Source organism: Penicillium daleae (genome assembly GCF_028827525.1).
Source record: "Penicillium daleae strain IBT 16125 chromosome Unknown utg000002l_segment0_segment0, whole genome shotgun sequence".
Lineage (NCBI taxonomy): Eukaryota > Fungi > Ascomycota > Eurotiomycetes > Eurotiales > Aspergillaceae > Penicillium > Penicillium daleae.
The window spans coordinates 419,408-445,573 of NW_026623150.1; the positions used below are offsets into that span (position 1 = coordinate 419,408).

The 26,166-nt window shown below is 49.5% G+C and overlaps 11 protein-coding genes across 11 annotated transcripts; 5 read left to right on the forward strand and 6 right to left on the reverse strand.

Annotated features, from left to right (window-relative positions):
• Positions 1-1,299: 1,299 nt before the first annotated feature.
• On the forward strand, positions 1,300-1,983 carry N7458_001171 (macro domain-containing protein; the record flags this gene model as incomplete). Its single annotated transcript, XM_056904554.1, has 1 exon — positions 1,300-1,983. The coding sequence occupies one exon, from the start codon at positions 1,300-1,302 to the stop codon at positions 1,981-1,983; it is 684 nt and encodes a 227-aa protein (XP_056768661.1).
• Positions 1,984-2,150: 167 nt separating this feature from the next.
• On the forward strand, positions 2,151-2,369 carry N7458_001172 (uncharacterized protein; the record flags this gene model as incomplete). Its single annotated transcript, XM_056904555.1, has 1 exon — positions 2,151-2,369. One exon carries the CDS (start codon positions 2,151-2,153, stop codon positions 2,367-2,369), a length of 219 nt encoding a protein of 72 aa, XP_056768662.1.
• Positions 2,370-2,785: 416 nt separating this feature from the next.
• Positions 2,786-3,767, forward strand: N7458_001173 (putative mitochondrial inner membrane protease subunit Imp2; the record flags this gene model as incomplete). Its single annotated transcript, XM_056904556.1, has 2 exons — positions 2,786-3,270; positions 3,392-3,767. The coding sequence occupies 2 exons, from the start codon at positions 2,786-2,788 to the stop codon at positions 3,765-3,767; spliced, it is 861 nt and encodes a 286-aa protein (XP_056768663.1).
• Positions 3,768-4,041: 274 nt separating this feature from the next.
• On the reverse strand, positions 4,042-7,479 carry N7458_001174 (sporulation-specific 71 family protein; the record flags this gene model as incomplete). The annotated part of the gene is made up of 3 exons (XM_056904557.1): positions 4,042-4,596; positions 4,664-7,285; positions 7,369-7,479. The coding sequence occupies 3 exons, from the start codon at positions 7,477-7,479 to the stop codon at positions 4,042-4,044; spliced, it is 3,288 nt and encodes a 1,095-aa protein (XP_056768664.1).
• Positions 7,480-7,878: 399 nt separating this feature from the next.
• N7458_001175 (GLTP domain-containing protein) lies at positions 7,879-8,763 on the forward strand (the record flags this gene model as incomplete). The annotated part of the gene is made up of 4 exons (XM_056904558.1): positions 7,879-8,029; positions 8,088-8,146; positions 8,228-8,346; positions 8,457-8,763. The coding sequence occupies 4 exons, from the start codon at positions 7,879-7,881 to the stop codon at positions 8,761-8,763; spliced, it is 636 nt and encodes a 211-aa protein (XP_056768665.1).
• Positions 8,764-10,269: 1,506 nt separating this feature from the next.
• N7458_001176 (uncharacterized protein) lies at positions 10,270-10,629 on the reverse strand (the record flags this gene model as incomplete). Its single annotated transcript, XM_056904559.1, has 1 exon — positions 10,270-10,629. The coding sequence occupies one exon, from the start codon at positions 10,627-10,629 to the stop codon at positions 10,270-10,272; it is 360 nt and encodes a 119-aa protein (XP_056768666.1).
• A 391-nt stretch (positions 10,630-11,020) lies between these two features.
• Positions 11,021-12,350, reverse strand: N7458_001177 (uncharacterized protein; the record flags this gene model as incomplete). Its single annotated transcript, XM_056904560.1, has 4 exons — positions 11,021-11,403; positions 11,475-11,949; positions 12,014-12,124; positions 12,198-12,350. The coding sequence occupies 4 exons, from the start codon at positions 12,348-12,350 to the stop codon at positions 11,021-11,023; spliced, it is 1,122 nt and encodes a 373-aa protein (XP_056768667.1).
• Positions 12,351-15,144: 2,794 nt separating this feature from the next.
• N7458_001178 (uncharacterized protein) lies at positions 15,145-17,638 on the reverse strand (the record flags this gene model as incomplete). Its single annotated transcript, XM_056904561.1, has 6 exons — positions 15,145-15,784; positions 15,841-16,057; positions 16,115-16,489; positions 16,550-17,046; positions 17,116-17,138; positions 17,213-17,638. The coding sequence occupies 6 exons, from the start codon at positions 17,636-17,638 to the stop codon at positions 15,145-15,147; spliced, it is 2,178 nt and encodes a 725-aa protein (XP_056768668.1).
• A 684-nt stretch (positions 17,639-18,322) lies between these two features.
• On the reverse strand, positions 18,323-18,679 carry N7458_001179 (uncharacterized protein; the record flags this gene model as incomplete). The annotated part of the gene is made up of 1 exon (XM_056904562.1): positions 18,323-18,679. One exon carries the CDS (start codon positions 18,677-18,679, stop codon positions 18,323-18,325), a length of 357 nt encoding a protein of 118 aa, XP_056768669.1.
• Positions 18,680-21,635: 2,956 nt separating this feature from the next.
• N7458_001180 (uncharacterized protein) lies at positions 21,636-21,906 on the forward strand (the record flags this gene model as incomplete). Its single annotated transcript, XM_056904563.1, has 2 exons — positions 21,636-21,678; positions 21,764-21,906. The coding sequence occupies 2 exons, from the start codon at positions 21,636-21,638 to the stop codon at positions 21,904-21,906; spliced, it is 186 nt and encodes a 61-aa protein (XP_056768670.1).
• Positions 21,907-22,410: 504 nt separating this feature from the next.
• On the reverse strand, positions 22,411-24,743 carry sly1 (syntaxin-binding protein; the record flags this gene model as incomplete). The annotated part of the gene is made up of 4 exons (XM_056904564.1): positions 22,411-23,876; positions 23,955-24,337; positions 24,407-24,632; positions 24,707-24,743. The coding sequence occupies 4 exons, from the start codon at positions 24,741-24,743 to the stop codon at positions 22,411-22,413; spliced, it is 2,112 nt and encodes a 703-aa protein (XP_056768671.1).
• Between the last annotated feature and the right edge of the window lie 1,423 nt (positions 24,744-26,166).

Sequence of the window (26,166 nt, forward strand, 5' to 3'; positions counted from 1 at the left end):
CTCATCATTACCTACTTTCACAGAGGCAAGCCAAGGCAACATAGGACACTGCATATGTGCTTGCAGTGCAGGAGAGAGCTCGACGACTGCGTTCCATTCCTCTCGCCCTAGGATTCATGTGTCACCGAGGTCATGTTTTAGCCAAGCGCGCATTCGCTGCCTACTTGTCTCCATCCTTGACCCGCCTCTATCCATTCCCAACCGGAGAGGAGGGGGTATGGCCAACACTGGACATGTCTCTGAATGTCCCCAGTAAGCTTTGCTAAGAACCAGGGTCATCAATCCCCGAGCCTAGCCTGACTCTGTCCCACCTGGGGGTACTTTTGCTCCCTTTGCACACTGGTGGCCCATTGGGGGCCCGTTACACAGGGGTGAGATTGAGGGTTGGTTGGTTGGCTGAGGCTGGCAGTGGAGAGAAGACCGACAACGGAAGTCAATCAAGAACCGGCGGGCGCGATCAAGAAGGGCACATCCTTTTAGGTCGCGTGCAGATTGCATATGCAATGCAAGTTTCCGTATGGAGTTCCGGTCCGATCGAGTTCATCAGCATTAATCATGGTGTCTTGGTCACCACTGGTCTTGTCCCTTTGTGGAGGAAGATAGCCCGTTCCAGAAGTTGCCCGTCCAATCACGGGCTCGTGGGGTGGACGTATGAAACGTATGCTTCCTCTTTCTTCAAGCTTTGTGTGGAGGCAATTGGTGTATCTCTTTTGTGAGCTGTCTTGAAAATGTGCAGCATCGCGAATGGTGCGGTACGTAGCCGTTATGACAGCGGGTAGATGCTCGATCTGGAGTAGTTTGTGGGAGAGGCGTAGACTGTGGTCCAGATGCACAGCTCGTGCAGTACTTTTGTTTGAAGATTCCCTCGAGGCATCAATCAGTTACTGCTCCTTTCTTTGGGTATTTCCATACATGTCATCAAGGGTGATGATGGGATTGCTGTGTTGACTTGTGGATTGTCCGATGGGTGTGGATAGATATCTTAGTTGCTTGGCATTCGATCTCTACCGAACCGACTGTAAACCTCTTCAGATTTACTCCGTTTTGTGAAGTCAATATAGATCATTCATGATACAACGCTTGATATTAGGACTTCCAATGTTGCAGGTATCCATGGTTGATATCTTCAAGACAAACTGCGGGGAGGTAGAGGCTTACGTGACCGCTTGTCATGCACGTGACTAGACGTCACCTTTGACTGAGTATTGTTATGTTGACCAACAACCTCCCATCCAATACTCTTGCCCTCCTCGCATGTTCTCTCACCACCGAATAAATCTCAATACACCCCTCTCCAAGATGGTCCTTTCGATCCTTACGATATCCAAAATCCCAACAGTGTCATCTCTGTACCGAGCTACCAGCCTCCGTCAGACCACTACTGAGCGGACTCCGGTACAGTCTCTCAATGATATCGTCTCCGCCGTCCGCTACGATATCACCAAGCTTGAGGTCGACTGCATCGTGAATGCCGCTAATAGTTCGCTGCTGGGTGGTGGCGGCGTAGATGGTGCTATCCACAGCGCCGCCGGACGCCAACTTACCCGGGAATGTGCCACTTTGGACGGATGTGAGGTCGGTGATGCCAAAATCACCTCTGCGTACCACCTGCCATGTAAGAAAGTTATTCACACTGTCGGCCCCATTTACTTCACAGAGTCCGCCAAGGACCCTGAGCGCCCCGAGAGTCTGCTTCGCTCCTGCTACCGCCGCAGTCTGGAGGTTGCTGTTGAAAACGAGATGAAGTCCATTGCCTTTGCAGCCATAAGTACCGGTGTCTATGGCTACCCCAGCAAATGGGCTGCTCTTGCTGCCACCGATGAGGTGCGGAAGTTCCTGGAGTTGCCTGAGAATAAGAACAAGCTGGAACGAGTGATATTCTGTATCTTCGAGGTGAAGGATGAGATTGCATATGAGAGGGCGCTTCCGTGGGTACTCCGGTTCTTTCATTATATCCTATTTGGACCGAGACACGTGAGCTAACAGCGATATGCAGTAAAGTCTTCCCACCCACAGAGGCAGACTTGGCTTCTAAAGAAGAATCGACTACGGAGACAGAAATCGGCTCTGAGAGAGATTCAGCTTCCTTGGAGGACCCTGATCCCAAGGAAAAGTAGGATGCCACGGCCCGTAAGAGAGACTTGGATACCATGGAAGATGTGCCCCCCGTCACGGACGATTTACCTGCCAAGAAAAACCTGACTCCCAAGGACGACTTGGCCCATCAGGATGAAGTAGTCTCTGTGAAAGACTCGGACGCCAAGGAAGATTTGGATTCCATGAATGACATGGCTCCAAATGGTGACATTACCCGCAAAGATGAACCGGCGCTCAACGAAGACTTAGAATCCAAAGTTACTGCGACGTGAGTGCGATGGTTCGGACGCGTTCGTAGTGTCCCTATGGACACTTCCCCCGCTTGCTCTGACAATGTCTCTCCTTCTGGCATCGTACCGCTTGTTTCCTCTTTTTGATACAAGAGTTTATGCCCCTTATGTCTGTATGATTAACGAATTATGACTGGACGATGTCTGCAAGAAAAATCTCAGGCCTGAGGCCATTCAGCCTGAACAAACAATGCAAACATCAAGCTTCTTTATCACTTTATCAATTTCCCATAGTCACGGAAGCCTCCGCGGCCAGCTCCAGTAGTATATTCTACGAAAACGCTCTCCTACGAAGACCATAAATTGTCGACATGCATTCCTAGCTGCGACTCCCTGACCTTAGATTGCCACTCTCGTCCCGCAAACCCACAACCCACCCTCCGCCCTTCTCCGCAAACATGCCACCACCCGACCGAAAACCCTTAAGCTCAAACATACGCGCCCTCGACCACAAAGATGCCAAAATCCTCGCGCAAACAGGACGACTCCCCTCAAAGAATGCACCAGCTTCTTCGCCAGTCCCTCCACCAGCGCCATCATCAGCCCCAGAATCACCAGGCCCCAGCCTGGCTCGCAAAAGGCATCTCCACTCCTTCTTCTCCAACTTCCGCCAACGCTGCGCAGCTCTCCCCCGCCCAGTACGGCTCATGGGCCGGGGCGCTCGCGCTTTAATCCCACTCATTCCAATCAGTCTTTTCTTCTCGGAGCATGTTCTGCAAATAATGTGGGTTAAGGGCCCGTCGATGACGCCGTATCTGAACGAGGACTATGACCAAATGCAAACGAAAAGCGATATGGTGCTGGTAAATATGTGGTCGATGCATCGGCTACTGCCTTGGAAGGATAAGCGGAGGTTGGAAAGGGGGATGGTGGTTACATTCCGGTATGGATTTTCGAACCCTGAATCCATACATCCTCAGCGTATTGCTAGGACGACTGTCTGCGCACTGTTGCGCTCAAGTTCAATGCCCAGAATACTAACGAATGCCTCGGCCTCTGTCTAGGTCACCCGGCAATTCATCCCATGTCGCCGTCAAGCGTGTCATTGGTCTCCCCGGTGATCGTATTACTACCCGTGAACCGTGCATGAAAGCTACTCAGATCGTACCTTACAATCATGTTTGGCTGGAGGGCGATGCAGAGGACCCGGGCAGATCGATGGATAGCAATACTTATGGGCCCGTCAGTATCAGTCTGATCAGCGGTCGAGTCATTGGTGTGCTGACTCCACGAATGCGCTGGTTGGATTGGACAAAGTGGGAGTCTGGGCATGTGGATGATGCTGGGCCGGATAGTCAGTTGGGCCCTAATTATCGGCAGGAAGTACGCGATCGTGTCTTAAAGGATGCTGTCAAGTTGGAGAAACCACCTGATTTTTGAAGCTCGCATTGAAGGGGGCGTAGGGCGGAAGGTATGTGGTGAGCATCTCCGTCCATGATAGCGTTGGGACGCTGTTTACACTGTATATAGCAATATCTCTTCTGGGATATCATTGTACTATTACTATTCATCCGAAGCGTGTACTATGTATAGATGAATCAAAAAACCATTCCCGAAAACAAACCAACAAGCTCCCAAAATGCTAGATGCGTGTGCGTGCCCGGGACGAAAAGAAGAAATTTGCTAAAAGGAAGAACAAGAGCAGAAATGGGTATTATAATGAAACAATACGGATATCCTCCTGCCTCTCCTGCTGCAATCGGTCAATCTCCGAGGAGATACTCAACACCCACCGGTCTTTCTCGACACGGCTGCGGGCCTTGAAAACGATCGTTCGACCATGTTTGCCAAGGGCAGAGACATGTCGCAAAGTTCGAGTGGCTTTACCTTTTGGGCCTCTTTCCTCAGCACGAAAGTAGCTCTTTCGCAGAGGTTGCCAAATCACAAAAGTGATAGCTGAGTCTTCATCACGACTAGTGAACGTATCGGATGCAAGATAGACTCGCGGAAGGGCGCGCAAGCCCGGGTTATTGCTGTCGAATGTCTGATTGGCATAGAGCAGATCGGCCTCGGTCGCTAGGCCGGAGTAAATGTAGCAGTCACTGAGGTCGATGGTAGCATCGTGGTCTTGATGAATATGTGGAATTTCAGCGCCATTGCGCTGCCGAAGTGTACTCCGGAAGATGACAAGTTTGCCTGACGTAAGGATCACATGGCATTTGGCAAAGGTGGAGTGACGACGGGGTTTGCGATAGAGTTGACCAGACATCTAAGGTGTTGTTAGCGCGCTTTCTTTACAGTAGAGATTGTATCCTGGTCGAAGGGTGTCTCCATACCTTGATAGGCCGACAACCAGACAATGCACACATATTGTGCAAATGTGGAGATGTCTCCGCCTTCTTGACCTCCCACTTTTGCGCAAACTGGCCCATGATGGATTCCATTTCTTCGTCGATTTCCAAGAGCTTCAAATTCCGCTGTCGCATGGCTTGGAGTTCGGCGGCATCATCGAAAAAGCGGGTTCTCCAATATTTCACCAGGCCATCGAGCCGCTTCACCCATTCGTCTCTCGTCGCAGCGTCATAAGCCTGCAGGCGGATAACGAGGTCATTCTCAAGTGCGAGTTCAAATGTCCGATCATGTTCTAACTCTTTGGTTGTGCCGTCATCTCCGCGAGTATCCTCAGGCTCGGGGTGAAAATCTACAGCAGGCCCTTCGGAAAGGTTTGGGTCTGCAGGGCTGCTCCCGGGCTGCATGTTACGAACTTCGCGTACTTTGCAGAGGTCAATGTACCCATCAGCCTGGCCGATGTTGTGTACATTTCTCTGTAGCTGCGCATATGCCTCCTCATCGTGGCGCTGAACGAATTCAGAGTTTCCATTCGTCAGCCACGAAATTTCACCGTTCTCGATGGGATATGGTTCGATGTCCCAAGACATAGGCATCTCCTCTATAATCTGGCGAGCAGTGGGAATATTTGACTCCTCTATTGGAGCAAGTCTTGGCGGTGTGGGTGGACATGCCTTGGCCGGTCGACAAAACAGGAGGAAGTGATCTTGCGAGTAGAAATACAGTCGCTTAAAGAACATCTTGTTCATCCGTTGATGCAGCCCCTTTTGTGATGTAAGCCGAATCAAGAAACCCTCGACTGGCGAAGGTTCCACTTCTTTGGCGCCTGCACTTTTAGTTACCGTAGGGTAGTGATATCGCGGTCGAAGCTCAAGCTCGTGGGTTGACTGCATCGCGATTGTCCTGTACATATTCTCCTCGTTGGCACCAAATATCCATTCAAGACGGTCGTACCTCTTCCAGGCAAGGCCCATCTTCTCTGTCTTTGACCAAGCCTTGAGAACTTCGGACCACTCAAGGCGGCCTTCAAGGATTTCAATACAGCCTTTGATGATGGCAGCAGCTGCAAGTTTCTCATCTTCTGCGGCTCGGCTGAGGACTGTAGTGTGCTGCATATCCTTACTCTTCACACCAAGCTTCGCCTCTAGTTGGTCAAATGGGTGTTTGAATACCAGTGAAACACCTAGATCAGGAACGTTGATGGGAAGCTTGCTTGGACGCCTCCAGCCGAGCACCTGCCGAATGAATGTATACCACTCGGCGGCGTGGACTGTCGATTTAGGACGGACGATGTAGATTTTGGTGCCATGTCTGCAGGGGTGCCAAATCACTATGGTCTTGTCCAGAGCCGAATAGAGGTTGACCTTGGTGTCCCTGTGGTTCAGCCGTACTTCATAGTAGGGTTTTGATTTGTTGTGTGGGGTTTGCGCGTCTGGAATTACACGAGTTCGGTACATTTGTAAGGCAAAGGGGGTGTCTGCTGTTGAACCTTTCCGAAAAACGACCAGAAATTCTCGCCATTTGTCTACTGTTCGAGTTTCCATCCTCAGGGAGTCGTTTTCCGTGTAATCATCTGGCAACGTATCCTGTAGAGTCTCCTCCACGGAGACCAGCATTTTCTCTGCTTTGATGATCTCACCGTCTTGTACTCCCCGCCGGCGGGGGCGGTTTGCGGAAATCGTACCCTGAGTTCTGGCAATTCGAGAGCGTAATCTCTGTTGTTTGTCCATGACGTTGTCGTCCAGGTTGAATTTTGCCATCTTCCGGGTAATTTTTCGCTGTATTGGCCCATGTCGTCCTGAATCTTCTGGTTCAGAGTCATCTTCATTTTGAGGCTCATGTCGGTCGAGCGTAAATCGAGATACGCCCGATGCTTTACTTTTGAACCTCTTGGTGATTTTCGGTCTCGGTTTGAGCAAGTGTGTGGTGGAATCAGCTTCGCTTGGCACCGCAGAAGCACTTGAGGTTAGGGGACTCGCCGTGCTAGCCCCAGCGATGGCCAGGTGCTGCGAATTTTGCGATTGGGATTGCTGGGCAGGTGTTGGTCTATTGGGCTGGATAGTAGACGAAGTTCTGTCCGTATTCACACTACTGGAAATGTCCTCCCTAGCTGTCACGAACGATGAAGAGGCATTCCCATTGTCATAGATATCGTCGGTTCTTTTGGTGTTCGTTTGCGCACTTGCTCGGGGTGTTGCGTCAGAGTCCTCTTCAGAACATGGCTCCTCTTCGGAAAATGGTTCAATGGCCTCTGTCTCCTCTGGAGGGTGGGAGAGAGTGCGCAGCTCTCCTGATGGTTCCTCGGCAGTCTCCTGGTTGTCATCTTCACTGTCGTCCTCGGCCGCGGATTCTTCAACTGTGTTACTCAGTGTAATAGCGACCTCCTCATCCGAAGCACGCGCAGGGGTTTCCACCTGGTCAATGTCTTGTTGGGTGTAATGAGAGGCCACGGGGTCGACAGAGAACGAAAGCGTTTGCGATGTGTAGTTCCTGAACCGCAGTCGTGACCGGTACCATGACTTGCGGTGTCCATTAATCCAACCCTCTGGAATCGGTCCGATAAAGAAGCGCCGGCTAGTCATGTACAAGTGATGAGCCGAGGCATGACGCTATAACATAGAGGCCGTCAGTTGGTGTCCATGTAAATATTACTTTTACTTTGGTGGGGCTCGCGAATTCATAAATAACCTACCAGTTTTTGCTCCGTATGGGATCCCACTTGCAAGCCCTGGTACTGCTCATCCTGCAACGCAGGAGAGCTCTCCGAGGGCGCCGACCCGTTGGGCTGTTGCGAAGTGCTCATGGTATTAAGTGTATTACCTACCAGAAGTAGGAGTCAATGACCATGGACTGCACATTGAGAAAAAGAAGCTCTGCAGCGGGGAAAGGAGGCGGACTGGATCGTGGGATGATCGCCCAGACACGATGGGACTCAATAGCTCAGTCGCGATCGATCGGATGGAAATCAGGATACCAATGACGTAACTTGCAAACAGAGCAAACGAGCTTCAGCATGTTTGCATGATTTGCATCGTTTCAAAGTGCCCCGCTCTCTAATTGGCTTGCGTGGCTCGCGGCGGTGAGCGGACGGGACAGCTGTTGACATTATTCCCCGCCTCGAAGTAGGCTGGTCCTGCCCCTTTGTTGCTTCTTCCTTTCTGCACTGCAATTGTTCCCATTGTTCCATATTTGCATTCTCACTATGTCTCGCACAAACGAAGTCCACGCCCCTGGCACCTGGTTCAGCACCATCCAGCGATCCTTCGAGGAGGTGCCAATTGATACCGCCAATGGCAACGCTATCTCTACTGTGGAATTCCTCGAGGCCGCTGGTGCCTTGGTTTCTCTGTTTGGTTCGTGTTACCCGGATCCTGCATGGGGACTTCGATACTGATGCTGGATGAAATGCAGACGTGATTGGTGGTGTGGGTTTGGCTGCAGTCAAGAGCGATCTGTCTGGAAACATCGCGGTATGTTGGCCACCTATGTTTGAGGAGCTAGAGGAACGAGCGGACAGGTCTGGATAAAGCAGTCGCTTACTTCTATGGCAGAAAGTTCAAGAGAGGTACAACAAGGCTCCCGCTGAGTCCCAGACTCTGCAGGATCTCGTGCGAAATGAGTTGAAGTCGGGACAACACAAGGCTACTGAAGGTCTACTTTGGCTGGTGCGGTAAGTGTTGAACATACAATCCCTATCCTGTGTTATCACCGGTCCAATATATTTACACGCAAAGTTGGTTATCTGCTCGGGCTATTACTAATATTATCTAATGGGAACAGTGGTCTTCAATTTACCGCCGCTTCCCTTCGCCTGAGCATCAACAACCCCTCGGAGGAGCTCAACGCATCCTTCTTGGGGGCCTACAAAGCACCGGGTGGTCTCAGCACTCACCACGGCTACCTGATCCGGAAGGGTACCGAAGTTGCCATCAAGTCCGGTGTGCCATACCGGAAGGACTTCTATGCCAAGCTGGGTGACAACCAGGCCGATGTCAACGCTGCCCTGGAGAAGGAGGTCAAGGCCCTCGAGAACGTGGTGGATATCCTGCTCAAGTTCCAGGCCACTCCCGAGGCCCAGTGGAAGTAAGATAGTTGTGTCATACACGAAAAAGCTGGCTGTGGTAACATGCATTCTGCGTGTGGTCGGCCTTGTACATATCGAACCTCTGTCTCTGCGAGCGCATGAGTTTGAATGGCGAAATATAATTGCCCCGGTGGCTTAGTTGTGAATTTGGTGAGACTGGTGAGTTGCCCATGTGTCTGGGACCTGAGACACCTCACTGTCATAGTGCAATGATGTGTAAGACCAAAGCGCGAGCAGTTGTAGCTCTTGATTGTCTACCACGCCTGTAAAGTATGGATTCGGAGTGAGACACATATGACGGGCCAAACGTAGTAATAAAGAATAAGGTTTTCGATCCCAACGAACATCAGATTGATGGATGACTCAACAAGCTGTATGAAGTGAAGCACTCATCCTAAAATTCGATCAAAAGTTGGAAAACAAGAAAAAAATGATCTCAGGTTAATTGTAGGAATAGCCGAACGCGGGGGTCGAACCCGCAACCTTGAGATTAAGAGTCTCACGCTCTACCGATTGAGCTAGCCCGGCAGGGCTGGTTGAAGAGCGAAAAGAAATTTGGCTACATGAATCTGTTCTCGATTTGAGCCGATAGACACGAAAATCGAGAATCTCGATTGGGAAGTGGAGAGGAAGGATTCCACGAAGGATTTTGTGGCGGCCTTAGCTTGATATTGGTGCCCGTGAAGAACATAAACATTAATAAATTCTGGAGGAAAAAATGGGTCTAAAAGCTTGACCGACTGCCCTAGCTTCGATTTTGACAATAATTCCTGGGCAACGGTAGCCAGTCGGGTTTCTGCATATATATATCGAAGGCTATTTGGACGCCCGGGATCCATCTAAGGTTGGGTATATACAGTCAGCGTTCAAAAGTATTTGTAACACGGTACATGCCCCACTTTTTCTTCTGCCGGTAGAACCCCCTAAACCCTCAATTCTTCAATAACTAGTGTGCCACCCTTCGTATCTAATTACCTCCTCTACACGATGAGGCATCGTCTCAGCTAGATTAACAAAGTGACGAATAGTCAGATTTTCCCACGCGTACTGTGCAGTATCAACTAATTCAGCTTGAGTATCCTCGTTGTTAGGCATATCGCGTAAATCTGGTCGAATCCTTAAGATATCGGCTTTTAATAAGGCCCAGAGGTTCTCAATTAGATTAAGATCAGGCGAGTAGGGCGGCTAATCCATCACAGTAATATTAAGCTCGCGTAGTAGAGCGCGTACAATAATCGCAGTATACGTAGGTGCATTATCGTGCTGAAATATTGCGTCTTCATTACTAAGTAAGGTCGGTGAGATCCTCTAGTAGAGATCGTGGATAACCTCCTTCGTAATGCCCTTCTTCTCTGCGTCTGGATCTCCGTAGAGTAGAATTAAGCCAGTCTTTCGTGGTGAGCCTGTAAAACATGCCCAAAACATCTGTTTTATCTGCTTTCCTTTTGAAAGAGACACCTGTATACCGTGTGTACGCTCCTGAAGCTGTTGCTACGGCGGAACGAAGGTCTACTCCTTACGAGCACCCTGCCCGCGCTCAATTATAGTCTCATCAGACCAGAAAACTCGCTTCCAATCTTCTAGTGTGTAGTGGCGATAGGTAAGAGCCCAAGAAAGTCGTTTTACTGTATATTCAGGCGTAAGATATAGTCTATCCATCTTGCGCCACTTCCGGAGACCCATTTCGTGGGTTAAGCGCCAGATTGAAGAGGGTTTAACCTTATAATCAACCTCTTTCAGTAGATCTTCGCGTGTAATAGAAGGATTCGACTGAATTGCATCGTAAATTCGATCGCGATCTTCCTTAGTAAGCTTACGTGGCGTACCAGTGCGAGGTAAAGCTGCACTATTAACGCGCTTTCTCTCCATAGTTAATGTGTAGGAGATAGTTGATAGAGGGATATGAGGAAACCGATGCTTCTGAATTCGACGTGCGCCCCATTTAAGGGTGAATTTCAATTCGCATATACGCTCGCGCGTATATGCATCTAGCTCTTTACCGCGCATGAGGGGCTATTGTAGCTATTTACTACTACTATCCTGCGCGATTCGATCGCGTGGGCGAAGTCGCGTGTAGCTAATTTAGGTAGGCGGTGTTAAAAAGCGGTAGGGGCGGGAAGTACTGTGTTTCAAATACTTTTGAACGGCCACTGTAGGTACGAACTCCATCTCCCTCTGGCACCATGACCCATCACATAACCAGAGTATATTCAGAAATTAAGCGTTCCATCAACAAAAATGCAATATATACAATATGATGCTATTCTCCACTCTCCGAGACATAGAATGTCTTCTGCACGTTCACGCCTTGAAAAAACGTACCCTGATTCGTCTGCTGCGTGGGATTAAGATCCTCCTGACTGCTGGTGCGACTACCTCGACTCGAGGCATGAACAGTTGTAACCGCAGTATGGGAGTCTTCCGCGTCCAAATCGGGTCGCCAATATCGAGGACCAGAGGGGGCGGAGCGATTTCCACTCATGCTCGAGAGCGGCATGCTGCCGCCGGTTTGCTTGCTTCGAGTTCCTCTATAGCTGGGGTCGCGGAACCAGCGGAATAGAGGACGGAGTGTGACGAGACTGCCTGCTGCGATCCCGAGGCTGGCTTCGACGTTGGACCAGATAGAGATGTTGGAGGTTGCGTCTGCGGAAAGAAAAGGATTGTTAGTCGACCTTTCCAAGAAAAGGTATATAGCGTATACAGTGTGAACTTACACAAAAAGTCCTCATCCTTGTAGTCCTTCAGATAAGGAATGCGGACAATGACCGCGGCGCTTGCAACGCACCCCATAGCCAAAATACCGGCCAAGGCAGCCTTTGTCCTAACATTCATCTGGAGATTCCACACAAGGAATACAGGCAGAATTCCCAAGGTAAAGTCACAGCACGTAGCGGTAACACTGTAGACGTAGGCCATATCGATGATGGTATCCACACTCAAGCAGCTGCCGTGGACAGGCGCGGTCGGGTCGAGCTCCAGTCGAACCCGAGTCCAGAAGAATGAGACGGGGTGGCACTGAAGAGTCAACATAAACCAGAAAACCAGGCCGACAACTGTGGTCACAGTGATGACCCCCCAAAGGATGATCGTATGGGCCCGCATGACGGTAAGGCGGAGAAGAGCAACGGCGATCGAGATCTTTGCTACGGCGCATGTCCAGACGTAACTAGTTTGACCTAGCCACCACCACTTTTGAGTTGGACGTTAGTAATCGATTTGTTCTTACTTTCCTCGCATGTATTGGAGAACTTACAAACATAGCGGTCTCCATGGTCTTTCGTACCAGCAGGAGCTCGAGTGATTTCTGACCCATTCCATATAATGAGCCAGTGATTCCACACAAGGCAAAAAGAACATTGAGACACTAGAGAAGATGTTGTTAGCAACTCTGAGAAACCCGAGACAACTTTTGACGCAAAACAAGGCGACTCGTTTACCATTGCGAAAACCATCAGCGCATCATCCCAGCCAAAGGCCTTGACGAGCCTGAGTCGGACAAAGCATCGCAGACAAACCGCAATAAACGAGATACCCAAAAAGACAGTAGTGACGATAAAGATCGACTTGCTGCGACCCTCCAATGGTAGCATGGTGATGGTCAGTCTGAAGTCGTGGATCACTTGCTATACATGATTCTCCCAAGTGCAATAATCAAAAGTATAGATGGGCCGAATTCCCTGTCTACCCTCTCTCTCTCTCTCCCAGAGGGGCTACCAGGACGAGACGCAGTTCAGGGGCAGGAATGAAGAAAGAAAAGAGAATACTGGAGGAAAATTCACTGGCGAGAGTCAAGCATTACAATCGGAGTTGTCAGTGGCAAGAAGAGGGCCTGCGCAATTCAAGCGGGTCGATGCGATGCGGTTCTCCGTGCGTTCGGGCAACGCAGGCGGAAAGTTTGATAAAAATTCTGGGAGTAAAATATGTAATAAAAATTATCTGAGGCACGCGAGGCGCAACCACGGATGATATGCACACTCCGAAAGGCTAGTTAGTGGGATCAACGGGCCGCTTTTAAACAATAATGGGACCGAGTCTCTATTTGTTGCCCATGCCGGCAGTTTTAGGGCCCTTTAGGTTTTGACCTACGAGCCGAAGGGGGGCAGCCTGTGGGGTTCGAAGTTACAGTTTTCCTCCCACGCCTGGAGATGGCTATTCACGCTTGACAAGATGTTAAGCAACTACTGTATCTGTTCACTGACAAATAATGTCATAATCATTAGTTATTCGACTACATCTTGTCTGTCAGAAGTGAACAGGAACTGCGCTGCTTATGACCACGAGGCGCGAGGCATCAGACGGCATTCCAATAAATCCATGGGATCAATAAAATGTGGAGGAGAAAGTTAGAATTCATGATCAAACCTTCCATCAAACCTTCCAAGAGCGAATCCAGTGGAAGCCATTTGCCCCTCTCGCACTCCCTCCATAGAGTCCATACATGGGGCCATTGATTATTGTAACCGTTGACGATTAATTACTTCGTCAATTTTCGCGTAGGCGACTTGGGACAGTAGTCTGGCCCGAATTGGATTCACAGCCCGAGCCGCTCAACCCCCCCCTTATTGTTCGCTACAAGAATCCATCAGCGACCCAGAACTTCGGCAACATGACTCGACCAAGTTCTTCAAGCAAAATGGCGGATAGCCCTTGTCGACCAACGAGACGTGCACAGCGTATAGCATTAAGTGGAGACTTCTCTTGTGACTTCCACATGCAGAGCCCAGCCGGTCGCCGCTAGTGTCGTTCCCGTTATTCTTAGTCCACGAAAAAAAAGGAGACTGTTGCCACTGCCCTGAAAATGAACAGAGCGTTAGAGCGATAGTTTCACTATGTCCTGGCTGGGTCCGCGATCTCCGCAGGGGGGCGTCGCGTCTATTCCTTGGTAGCCTTTGTTTTGCGGCTGAGCCAGGGGGAGGATGATATGTACAATAGGCTTTTGGGCATCCAAGGTTTTCTTTTCCCATGGGCACACGCCTTTAAAAAGAGGCACTCACCTCTTTTAAACTCTACTTGTTGGATGGCTTCCGACCGAGGCATGGTGGTCATACTGTAGCTCGTGAACGTAGGGCCATAGAGGGGCCCGTGCGAGTGCCCTGCAGATTCATCGATCGATAAACCATCTCGATATCAACAATTGACCACCGGAATCGAGATCTTCCTGACTCGCATCGCGTCGGCAAGCCTGGAAACGAGATATCCGGACAGTGCGGGAAACCAGAGAGTGTACTCCGTTCTGTACTTCGAGACAGCCGACCACTTGTTGCAGTGGGGCCCCGTTTGCTGTAAACGAGGTGTGATCTGCACACTTGACGGACTGGTCGGAAATTACCTGACAATTCTGTCGTCCCCACTTTCTCTGCAGAAAAGAGTGGAGCGTGTAGGGTGGGAGAGACTGGTTGAGCAGTTGACAACTTGTCACGCTGGCATTGTTAAAAGCCAAAACAAGGGGGTTATTGTTGCCAAGATATCTGGTTCCAAGATACTGGGACGGCTAGCAAAAATAAGGGGGATACTTGATACGATGTTGCATTAATCCCTGTTCCGCCAGTAAGATGTATGCAAATACCAAGGTTGTTCCCTGCCAAGTCAGCAAAATGTGTGCAAATGCCTTGCCCAGCAAGTAATCGCAGTCGAGAGCCAAGCGCAAACACCCAACATTTTTTTTGGGAATTACAAAAGAGGATACAAATCATATTTCTTGTCATTCAGTTGGTTGTTTAAATGTAAATACAGATCCAGTTTCCTATTTCGTTATAGCTATACAACTCTTAACGCACCTGAGAACAGCCCCCGAAATCTGAATCGCGGTCAAATGCAGAGTAAAATGGTCAACAATGCCATGCAAACCCATGTCAGATCAAGCTCGGAGATAAATTCTGAAATGGCCAGGGCAGCTACTGACTGAATGTTTGTGGGCATCTCGCGACCATGGAAATGCTAGCTCGGCCATGTGGCCCTCTTAGCCTGATCAAGGACATCACTAAGTCTACGGAGTACTATCGGGACTAAGGCGTCTGACTCGTTTTCGGGGATTGCCGTTGCGTATTGCCGCTGGATCTGCATGCATACCGGAGCTAGTTGGTTCAAGCTGCGCCCAGCACTTTAGCGTCTAGGCGAGTTGGTTCATGTCCTTCGACGAGTCTCAGGAACTGCCGGGAAAGACCGCGTGGGCGGGATGGAAAGAACTTTGAGAGTAGAATCATGAGTGGTTAACTATTCAATTCCCTGGATGACCGTTCAACGCCCAAAGCCATGCACATTTCAGGTAAGGTATTCAAGACACCCGTCAAGAGTGTCAATAGATCGAGGAAGAGACCGAGCAGACAAGAAATGAGACCAAGGCGCAATGAATCTGTGCAGATTGCACGTAAACGAAAGTAAAGATCAAGCATTGGCTTGTAAATTGCCGGTATAAACGCCTTCAAAATCAAGTCCTGCAAGCATACCATTGACTTTGTCGATTTCACGACTCAGGTCCTCGACGTTCACCGCTAGACTGCTCACTTCGTCGAACTTGCGTCGTCGGTTCGCGTCTGCAATCATCTCGGAAACAAAGAATTTCTGCTCCTCCAGGACTATCAGCCGTTCTCGTAGGGATTTCTCTTCCGCCTCGAGTGCTGATACGGCGCTGCTAGCATCGCTGGCTAGGCTGCTGGTGCTGCCACTGGCGGCAACCCTATTATTATATTTGATGGAGGCGAGTGCGGAGTCTTGCGGTCGAACTCCAGCGGGAGATCCATTGATTGGTGTGCTTGGAGAGGATGTACGACTGGGCGTGAGATCTCCCGCAGGCGCATGCTTGAGAACTTTAGGAAGAGATTTCAAGGGTAGCATATGAATATGCAAGAAATTGCTGGCTTGTTGATATATAGCTTTCTGTAATCGTTGCTGAGTGGGAGAGTTCGTTGGTAAGTCACGGATCCGTCGAGCCGCAACATCGTACTTTGCAAATGAATCAATGAGTCGCTTGCGGACTTTCGAAGCATCGGCAATCTGTGCCGAAGATGGTGGTCGCCTTGGATCTCTGCTTCGTTATCAGTAAGGTACATAAAACGCGTAACAAGAGATATATAGACATACTGCAATGCAGTAAGAAGCTTCTGAAACCTAGGTAAATGAAGGCGGATGCCCCTTTCAAATTGCACTAGGTTCCCATACGCCCTGACCTCGGGAGGTTTCTTCGAGACATCTGCTTCGAAATCTCGGCGATCGAAGATTGTACTTTTGCATTCTTTGCAAAGCCTCACATCAACACTGATGAGATCCTTTGCTGTGGATTTTTCTGATGCTTTCGAGACTACGTGCGAGTATTAGCGCAAGGTTTAACTTATCAGTATCGCAGTTATAGACTCACAAGACGCTATGCTTAGTCCAATCTCACTGGAACAGCCCGTGTTTGGGTCACCACAGACAACCCGCCCGCAAGTTCTGCAGTGGTGCCTCCGGAACGAGTATCCGGAGAAATCTTGCTGGCAGAAAGGGCAACGTGAGACGCTGGCATCGTCCTGCCAGCTGACGACCGTTTGCTCCAGTGCTTTCCGTTGGTCACTCTGCCAGGCGATGGAGAACAGTTTCGTTGAACTGTTCTGTATTTGGTCGGGTGGTAGACTGGCTAGAAGTTGCGTGAGACGTGTTAACCGCTTCTCAAGCCGAGAGACCTCGAGGAAGTCCTTATCAACCGTCTGCTTTCGGATCTTCTTGAATGCATCCGTTTGATCTCTTGTGAATCCTATCGATTATAAGTTTTGATGTTTGGCCAAACCGGCCGCTAGAAGTATGCCGCACTCACCATTATGATCGTTGTAGCCTTCTCTCGATTTGTAGCATGTTTCACAAACTCGAGCCCAAATACCTCTGACTGGTTCGTGCTGTGCCGACCTCGATAATTTGATCTGGTACATTGTATGCTCCTCGCAGAAAAGCTTCCCACATTTCCGACAGTTCACACACCCATTGGTCGCATTGAGTCGTTTCCCGCATGAGGGCTCAAGACAACTATCGTAGAGACCAGGAGCTTGCCAATGTTCTTTTGTAATAAGCTCTTCAGGGTCCAGCAGTTTGGGGGTAATCAAAGGCTCGGGTGCTCCTGCGTGAGCTGCCAGAGGGCGACTGGTAGCGGAGGCGGTTTGATTCTCATTCGACTCGAACACATCCAGGCCTTTGAGCTTCTGGTTTAGCACAGCGAGGGGCTGGAAGCGCCTCGCCTTATCCATTTGCACCTTAAACCAGTCCTTGACTTCATCCTGTCTGTCTTCTTCTAGGTTTTGGTGAATGTCGTCGAGATGCCTGCAGATAGATCAATCGCCGCGCATGACGATTTCGGGATAAGGGGTGGACTCGGGGGGAATTCGGTACCTATTCAGCTGAAGCAAAGTCACCTAATAGACGGTCAGTATATAGGATCATCGAAATTCGACGGGCAATTACCGGACTGGGGAAAGTATTGACGTACCATCTCCTCATTGCATATCGGACACGAGAGCTGAGCTCCGGGAGCCGCCGGGGCTGCAGATATTGAAGTATCGCCATTCTCCAAGGATATCCGGGAAGTGAGGTCTTGGGTTTCGGCTGAGAACTGAGATGCGGAGGTTTGGGAGCTCAGGGAAACGCTGCTGGTGGTCGGCGATAGCACCCTTGGCTTCGGCTGCGGGGACGGGGCTGATGAGAGCGCGCTGGGAGTGCCTAGAACACGACCTCCGCCCAGCGTCCTCCTGGACATGATCACAGGGGCATGAGAAGCACCTTTTAAGGAGATCTGTTTCAGCCCGACACGAGGCGCTGGCTGCACAGGTTGAGGTGTCCGAGGGGACAGTTGGAGCGTAAGTTGGGGGGTGACGATGTGGTGGAGCCTTGCGCCGGCGTCTGATGCCTCAGGCATTAATGAGCTTTTAGCCTCGGCGATCTGTTTCAGTACTTTTGCTGAAACGATATATTGTCTAGAGATGTATTTTCAATTTGTTATAGCAAGCTCCAATAAAGCTGGTAGAATAGGTCATCAATTGCATGTCAGCTTATGCTCAATGAGCTCCATATTGAATGTCAACTAATACAAATACGTGGGAAGCAACCAAGGTACAGGATCCCATGACAAGTTTAGTTTTCCATCTTGCGACTCTTACATTAATTTTTAATTTTATATTATGCTGTAGTAGTACCTGAGATCTATCCGGCGCAAAGGCATGTACTAGGCTCCAGCCAAGATGCATGCCAGTAAAATCTCTCGACTCTCAAGTTCTGCTCTTGGTATGCAAATGTCAAACTGGCAAGGTAACCTCTCGAGTCTTACGCTGTCTGAGAAAACCTCGTCATTAAAAGAGTGTGTATTAACGATCGTGATATTTTCTTGGTTGATTATAACAGTTCCATAGAAAACCGGTGCTTTTTTTTTTCCCTTTTTTTTGCGATTTTTCAACATTTTTTTTCTTTTGGTTCTGGCCTCTCAGGACCAATTTGTATCTTCCCCCCATCAATCTCGCACAAGTCGTGAAGTCATGAACCTCTATGCACAAGCTTAGATCCAAGTCTAAGACGAGATTCCTCCAATTATTGATACCCGAAGAGTTTACCGCTCGTAATCCCGGTGATAGCTGGTACCAGTGTTGGGGTTATCATACTCTCGGTGGACATGGGTGGTACCATCGTCCCGACGGTCAACGTCTCGGTGGCGGTAGACGCCGCTGTTATCAAGTCGCTCACGGTGATGACGGCGGGAATCATCGGTGCGGTAATCTAGGTGCTGGTCGTAGGCACCGCTGCTGGGATCATAAGTGGTGCTGCCATAGCCCGTATCGTAGGTAGTGCCGTAGCCAGTAGTGCCATAGGTGCTGTAACCAGTAGGATCATAGCTGGTTCCGGTGGTGTCATAGGTTGTACCGGTAGTGTCGTAATCGTAACGGTTTCCGTAGCGGCGGTCGGTCATTTTCGAAGATCTGTGATCAACTTCCTGGGAAGTCGGGTTCTGCTCTTTTTTGCTTCTTTCGTTGCACTGGGCTGTTCTGATATTTAGAATGGCATCAAAGCCTCGTTCATGGTAAATATTTATAATTGATTTTGGTGGCGTTTAGTAGTGTGTTCGACACCACCGGCATGACTATCTACTGACATCACCTGGCCAAACATGAAGCAAATCGCCAACACGGAGGCAAAGCTGGCGGCCGAAAGAAGATGGCAAGCCAAAAAGGAGAGTTAGAGGGCTAAACCGATAAGCTCATCTTTCTGGAAGACATTGTTCTAGGCTGTTGTTGCCTTGGGAGGCGAACCTGTTGAGCTGCGGGTTGTGGGGACATCTCTGGCAACGAGATAGTTGGTCAATATCCCGAAGAGGCAACATTAGTTCATAAGAGAAAACTATGGTGGATCTAGCTACATTACTCAGTATCTCGATTCTTCTTTTAATCCCATCTTGACAATGGTCACAGAAATGCTGGAATAATCGAGAACACTTAACAGAATGCATAACCAGGGCAAGGACAAGTGAAATTCTCTGTTATTGCATCGGTGAAAGTTACATGATTCAATATGGCTTATGGAATTCCTAGTTTTGAACCGACGGGGCACCAAGCTGATAGGTTTTCCCCACATTTGCATGAATATCATCGCCCTTTCCCGTTGCGTTGGATTGCTGCTATAGCATACGACGGTCTTCATGGGTGTGGTCATCCTAATGTAGCTACAACGGTCCTGAATGGCCGACGCGAAAGCTGCTGCATCTAGAATTGTCTCACAGTGGCCATTCATGAGCTCAGCGTATTCAGCCGCAAGGTTGCCACATTGACTCAGCAGCGAGAGAGAGGCCACCCAACCAAAACTGTACAATGCAAATGCAATAGCAGTCTCAGGGCTTGAATGGTAGAGTTTATTTGGTACGTATCCCCAGAGATACTGAAGTTGGGGCGCTCGCTCGACCATGATATGTCCCGGTGAAGATGTCAACGCAGGCTTGCACTTGACCAGCTGACGCCATAGCTCTTTGAGCCGCGTTATAGCCACATGTGGGTCCGCCACAGTTCCAGGGAGCTGGAGGAGCAACTCGACAACAAGATCCAAGAAACGATTATTTGTTGTTTGGAAGGGCAAATGAATCCATTCGCTGGATGCAAAGGTAGTCCTCGTCCACTGGTGGAAAGATTCATAGATCTAAGATGGGGTAAACAAAAGGCCATGAGAAGTATTGGGGATCTTACCATGAATAGCCGGATAGTAAGAAACATTTAATGAAGAGTGCCCTGAATGCAGGCTTCTGGGCCGACAATCTGTAGTAGAGCAGCTGCCGCTTTCATATGCTGAGAAAAAGCTCTGTGATTGGTGGGAAGAAAGACCTCAGTGTAGGCCAGAATGACCGTCGTTGATACATGTACCTCACTGACTCTGACCTTTGGATTCTCGGCATAGACCCTCATGTTTCGACGTGAAAGTATAGGGCTTGGTCGTACCATTTGTATGATGCTGCGATTGCACCTGGCTTTGTTCATTGATTCCATAAAGCGCTAAAGCTGCGGCAAGAACCGACTCCCTCCATCCAAGAAGGGCCGTACAGTCTGCTCTGAGGAGATAGTTTACTAGCCATGAGTTGGTGTGCATTCTATTAGGCCTTGATCGGGCGAAGAAGGATACGAAGGATGCCTTGATTTGCGTCTCCAATAAGCCGCTTAGCTCTGGGGTGTAGATGTCATTGGGCAGGCCTGATATAGAGAAGACTTTCTGAATGCCAGCTGTTGACTTTTCATCACCGATTGCCTGGTGTGTTTGTCCAATATCTCGACATCCATGTTCGATTCTTTCGGACTTCACTTCGTAGGAACCGGGCCTTGATTCGGAAGTCCTTGCGAGAAGGATGATCTTGTGAACTTGGGACTGCATAGTTAATTACTCCGTAGCTAGTTAAGTTAGTTCGTCCTCGCTTTGTAAGCTGGGAGCAAGCCATGGTGGAAGCTAACTAGATCAGTCAATTCTTGCGAAATGGGCTCCCACGAGATTGTATCTTGATTAGTGAGACACCATATACAGTACAGTGGCAGTTCAAATGTTTGAAACCAGGGACCAAGAAAACAGGCCGTCAAAATATGCCTCGATTTTATGTTTTTAACAGATCTTTCTGAATGTCTTTTGAACCCTCTTTCTAGATATTCCCGGCATCTGTGTTTTAACTTGTCTTTTAAAGTATAGCTGATGAGATGGGTTTGAACTTTTTCGGGTGTTGCAAACTTATGGAACACCACTGTAGCCGTTCAAAAGTATTTGGAGCACCGTACGGAGTACTTCCCGCCCCTACCGCTTTTCTACACCGCCTACTTACATTAGCCACACGCGTCCTCGCGCGAGCGGTCGAATCTAATAAATTCGCTTAAATTATTGGTTATTTTGTTAATCTAGCTAGAGCAATACCTCATCGTGTAGAGGAGATCATTAGATACAACAGATGGTGTACTGGTTATTGAAATATTGAATGACCGAGGCGGTTTAACTGGCAGAAAAATAAGTGGGGCATGTAGCGTGTTCCAAGTTACTTTTGAACGTTGACTGTACCGTGCTCACTGCCCACAGCGTAGTTAATTGTTCAAGTGGGTCGTCTATATTAACCATGTTAGATCTTAGCTGTTCCGTTGAATAGAGGTAATGAAAAATCGAAAAATGCCCCTTTAGGCGTTTCAAGCTGGTATATATCGCCATCTTTCGCTAGCGGCGATCTCCACTTGAATAAGTACGCTGTGGGCACTGTATACTCAGTTGGCTCCATGTTTTTGGAAGAGCCTTCGGAAGAAAGACTTCTCTCAAATCTCGAGTCTGGATATAAAATCCCTCGTGTCACTGCACTGTTGAATTTCAAGGATATCCATTGACCAGCAGCATACTTTGATCTTCTTATTCCATTCAACATGGGCGAAATTGAGAATTGGAAACTAGGTGGCGAGAAAAAACGTAAGGCGTTGCTGGCTTCGATTTAATCCGAATGGCGCTTGACAAAACCTCTGCCCTTGCCTATGGATGTGCCTGATCTGCGAAGGAACAATCCAAAGCTACCTATCTAGCCGAGAGATTATGATTACAGAAATGGATTGTCTTTCCTTGATGGGGCAGCTAGCGAGCGGCGAGCTTTACTCTCGTGAAGTGACCATGGCTTTCTGTCATAGAGCTGCAGTAACTTAGCGCATCAGATGGTTAATCAATTACACTTGCGACACCTAGCACACTAATAACTCATGCATAGATATCTTGTTTACACGAGATATTTTTCGAGGCTGCTCTAAGAGACGCCCATGCGTGTGATGAGTATATCAGGAAACACGGATAGGTTCACGATGATTATCAGTGCCTCTTTCTTGATTATTATCATTACTTGGCTGACACTTGACTGTAGATGATCCGGAGTTTTCAGACGGAGCCCCAGTCGGTGTTTGAAGATTACAAGAAGAGAAGGTCATCGCCATAGTCGAAGTGCTCAGAAATGCAGTCGAAGGATATCTCTGAAAAGGGGAACAACAAATTGTGAAAATCGAGATCTAGAAATCCTGAAAGCAAGTCTGTAGACACGCATAAAGTACTTGTGCTTCCATTATAAGTATGTTTTACAACCAAATCTACTTCGCCGAACTGGCTCCCAACAATTTCGTCCACCGCCCAAGAAGCAAAGGGAAAAGAAGAATGGGGTATCTAACTCTCCCGACCTAAAGGCGCCAACGAATCTGTTAGGAACTCAGTCGCGTTCATCAAGTCTGTACTACCGTAGACGACCCGGCGACGACCAGTAGTAGTGCGACTAGCGGACGTCGCACCGTCTGCGCCTGACTGGCCACTAGTCCGGCGTACCCAGTCCTGCAAGTTACCATATTCATCCATGCTTCCACCACCGACGGTGAAAACGATGGCCTCATTGAAGGCTTGCCGGCGCTGACCAAAGGTGGCATTGATGCCAGGAGCCGTGGCGCCCATTCCACCGGGCATCTGGGTGCTTCGCGATGCGGAGGCGGGGGGCATGGCGCCACGGGCATTGGCACTGCGGGGGTCGAAGTAGAGATAGTTCTCCGTCTTGGCAATAGCTGAACTAGATGCCGTGGATGGGTCCATGATGGACTCGGTGATCTTTGTCACGGTCAGATCCTTGTTTGCGGGCAGGAAATTTTTCACGCCGGAGATGAGGGAGTCGAAATTTGCGCCTAGGGCACCGGAAGTGATGCGATCGGTGAGACGGTTGGAAAGTGAAGAGAATCCACGGAATAGATCTGAGGACTGCTGCTCTGGGGCGGCAGTGGTCATCATGGTCATCCGGGTGATCTCACGGACCTGTCGAACATAGGATAGAGGGGTGACATCCGATACCCCGGCGTTGGTCAGAGCCTCCTCAAATTGGGTCATTTCCGCCCGGTTCAGCTCGGCCTCTGTACTGAGGAACCAGATGATAAAGATACGCAATTTGTCCAGAGGATTGCTTCCCTTGGCAGGGTCATTGATCAGGTCTAGGAGCTGCGCCTTGGACTGTTTGATAATATTCTCCTCCAGCTCGAAGAAGTTGTCTAGTTGGCGGTCCTTGATTCCCTTTAGAAGGGCGGTGGCGATGTTCATGTGCATATCAAGCACGGCCTTGCGCTCCCGCAGTTCGGGTAGCAGCGTAATAGCCGCCTTAAGGTGCTGCGCTGAAGCGCTAGTGTCGTTCTGTAGGTCTTCAATGGACGAAGCACCAGTCTTCTTCGTGATCTCATTCGCATCGTCCTTGTACCGTGTCAGCTCAGCATCGATATCTTCGGCGACTTGAGGGAAAGGCGCTCCAGCGTTTCGCTGCCAGAAAAAGTCGTTGCTGGTTAGATCGTAGGATTTCTTCGCAACCTTGCCCGAGCCTTGTTCGTCCGCATCCAACGTGATCCGATTCAAGCGCATCTGAAGTACGTCTTGCACCAGCGACTGGTAGGTCCACGAGTGGGAGAGCATAGGAACCAGATCAACATTGCGGTCCATAATAATCAAAACAGGACGAGACGAGGGTACTCCAGGCAAAGCTCTTTGGTTGCCCGAGAAGAGGTTGTCTTTTGAATTGAGGATGTGGTCACGAAGTTTACGGTCCAGCTTTGTAGCGATCAATTCGGCTGCGCCACCCTTGGGACATCGAATGATAGGGATCGTACCTGATTGGACTAGTCAGAGACAAGACAAGACAAAAAAAAGGAAATCAGAATTCCAAGTCAGGAAAGAAGAGCACATACCCATTGTAACGCTCACGCTGAAGAGACCACTCACAACCTTATCGACGATGGCATCCAGGTCCTCGTCGCTAGTCTTCCCACTGTTGATCTTGTAGTACGCATCATTTCCGAGACCTAAGCTGAAGAGATCCGGCTCTGCAACAATAAAGTTGAGGTACTGATCAAAGACTTGTGCGATATGCTCCGATGCCCCGGATGTGGCTATCTGGGAAGCAAAGTTCTCGAGGAGGGGCCGAGGGACGGAGGAGAGGAAGTTCACGTAGGCTGGGGAGTAGAGGCCTTGGGAGAGATCGCGTGTAATAGCTTGAACATTAGCCTCATTGGGCTCGACCAGGTAGACAACGGGGACATCGGGAATGGGGTATCGTTGGGAGTTGATATTCCTTTAGTCGCGGTCTTTGTTAGTTGATTCCGTTTCTTGAGGTTACAAAGGGGTTGGAAGGGCGCCATACAAATGAATGGTTACTCCCCAAGTTCGGAGATCGTTGACTCGCAGGACACTGCTGATGACATCCCGGCCCATGCCATCGAACACCAGGACCTTCCAGATTGGGTCGCCATCTTCGTTCAGGATCGGAGTGGAGTGGGAGATAAGACCGCTTTGAGCGGACGATTCATGTGTATTGTCGTCTGTGGGGTTCGGATCATGATTCAAGTTCAACAGCTTTTGAATTGACGCTACATCACAGAGTATTCCGTTAGTCTTGGACAATTGTCAATAAGTCGCGGGGGAGGAGTATGCGGCCACCTACCGACCTGTCGGTCTCGGAGGGACATGGGATGCGCCATGGCCAAGGCGAACACCACGGGCAGGAATCAAGGACACAGTCACAGATGAAGCAGCTTCACGACATGAGAAACAGGCTCAGAAAAGGTCACAAGCTGGACGGTGTGGACACTCTGCGACTGTTGACATCGCCTCCCACCAGTCGCTCCAGCTGGCCGCAATCATGGGGACGCTGACATAATACACGGCAAACTGTGCAAACTTGAAGATCACATGGGACATCCGCTCTCGGGCTTTTCATTAAGTTATGTAAGCAGAATACGGTAATATACGACCACGCGGCTTTATTTCGCTTGTACGACCGCGCTCTGTAAGGCGGGAATCCGGTTCTGCCCATTACCGTGCTGGCGTCCCGAGGATTTCATTCACTTCCACCTCAACTCCCTTCCAACAACCATCCATCAACCCCCACCTACTCCCCCCCCCTTCCCCATTTCCCCTTTTCTTTTCTACGTAAAGCCAATGGCTATGATGCTAGACTGGCTCTTTGTATAAGAGCCTGAATCTTCTCTCACTCTAAGAGGGATTTCTGGGACCGATCCTAAGGAGTCAGAGAGAGGGAGAGCAGAAAGGCTCTGCAGAGGACAGGAATCGGACTGGAACAAGTACAAACGCGAAGGAGGAAAGACATCCATTTCAGAGAGACATAAGCTCTCGGGATCCTTGAAGATCTCGCGGTCGTTCTATTTCTTTTCCTTCAAGTGTATTGCTGCAGAAGCGTCATCATAAGTCGCTTAAGACGCCCAGCAAAGACCAGGGGTCATCATCCGTCACAGGAGGAACCACAAATAACCTGCAAAACTTGGAAAGCCTGACAGCCTGAAGAATCTGGCACCCAAGTCGATAGTTGTTGCCTGAGGCATAAACATCACTCTTTTTAAAACGCCCAGACAGCAGAACCCGTGGCGTTGGGCAGATTTAAAAGGTACGAAAGAACAGTACTCCAGAGAGCTCAAGAGAACTCAATTTCACGTCATTCTGCACGTATCAACTCTCATTTCCCGTTGATCACTCTGGACTTGCTTCTCATGGTGTTTTTTTCCACTCTTTAGGGATCCACACGCCCTTTCCTTCGAACCCCCGCAAAACCCCATCGGCCGAAAGATCCTCCGCCCGCCGAGTTCTCTCCACAATTGGCAAGCGGTGACTGTGCCAGAAGTATTGGATGCACGTGATACCAACAGTGTAGCAATAAACGGCTCTTGAAGAAGTGACTTGTATTCGTGGAAGCCACCATCATGGAGCAGTCATCGGCACAAAATCAAATGCCGGGTCTGCCCCATGCAGGAGCTCCCCAGGGGTCCCGTCCGCGGACTTTTGGACTTCCCTCGATGCTTTGTACCCTGATCCTCAGCCCCAATCCCAAGCAGCGCCGTCACAGCAGCAGAATCCGTCCGCGCAGCAGCAAGCACCAATGGGGATCAC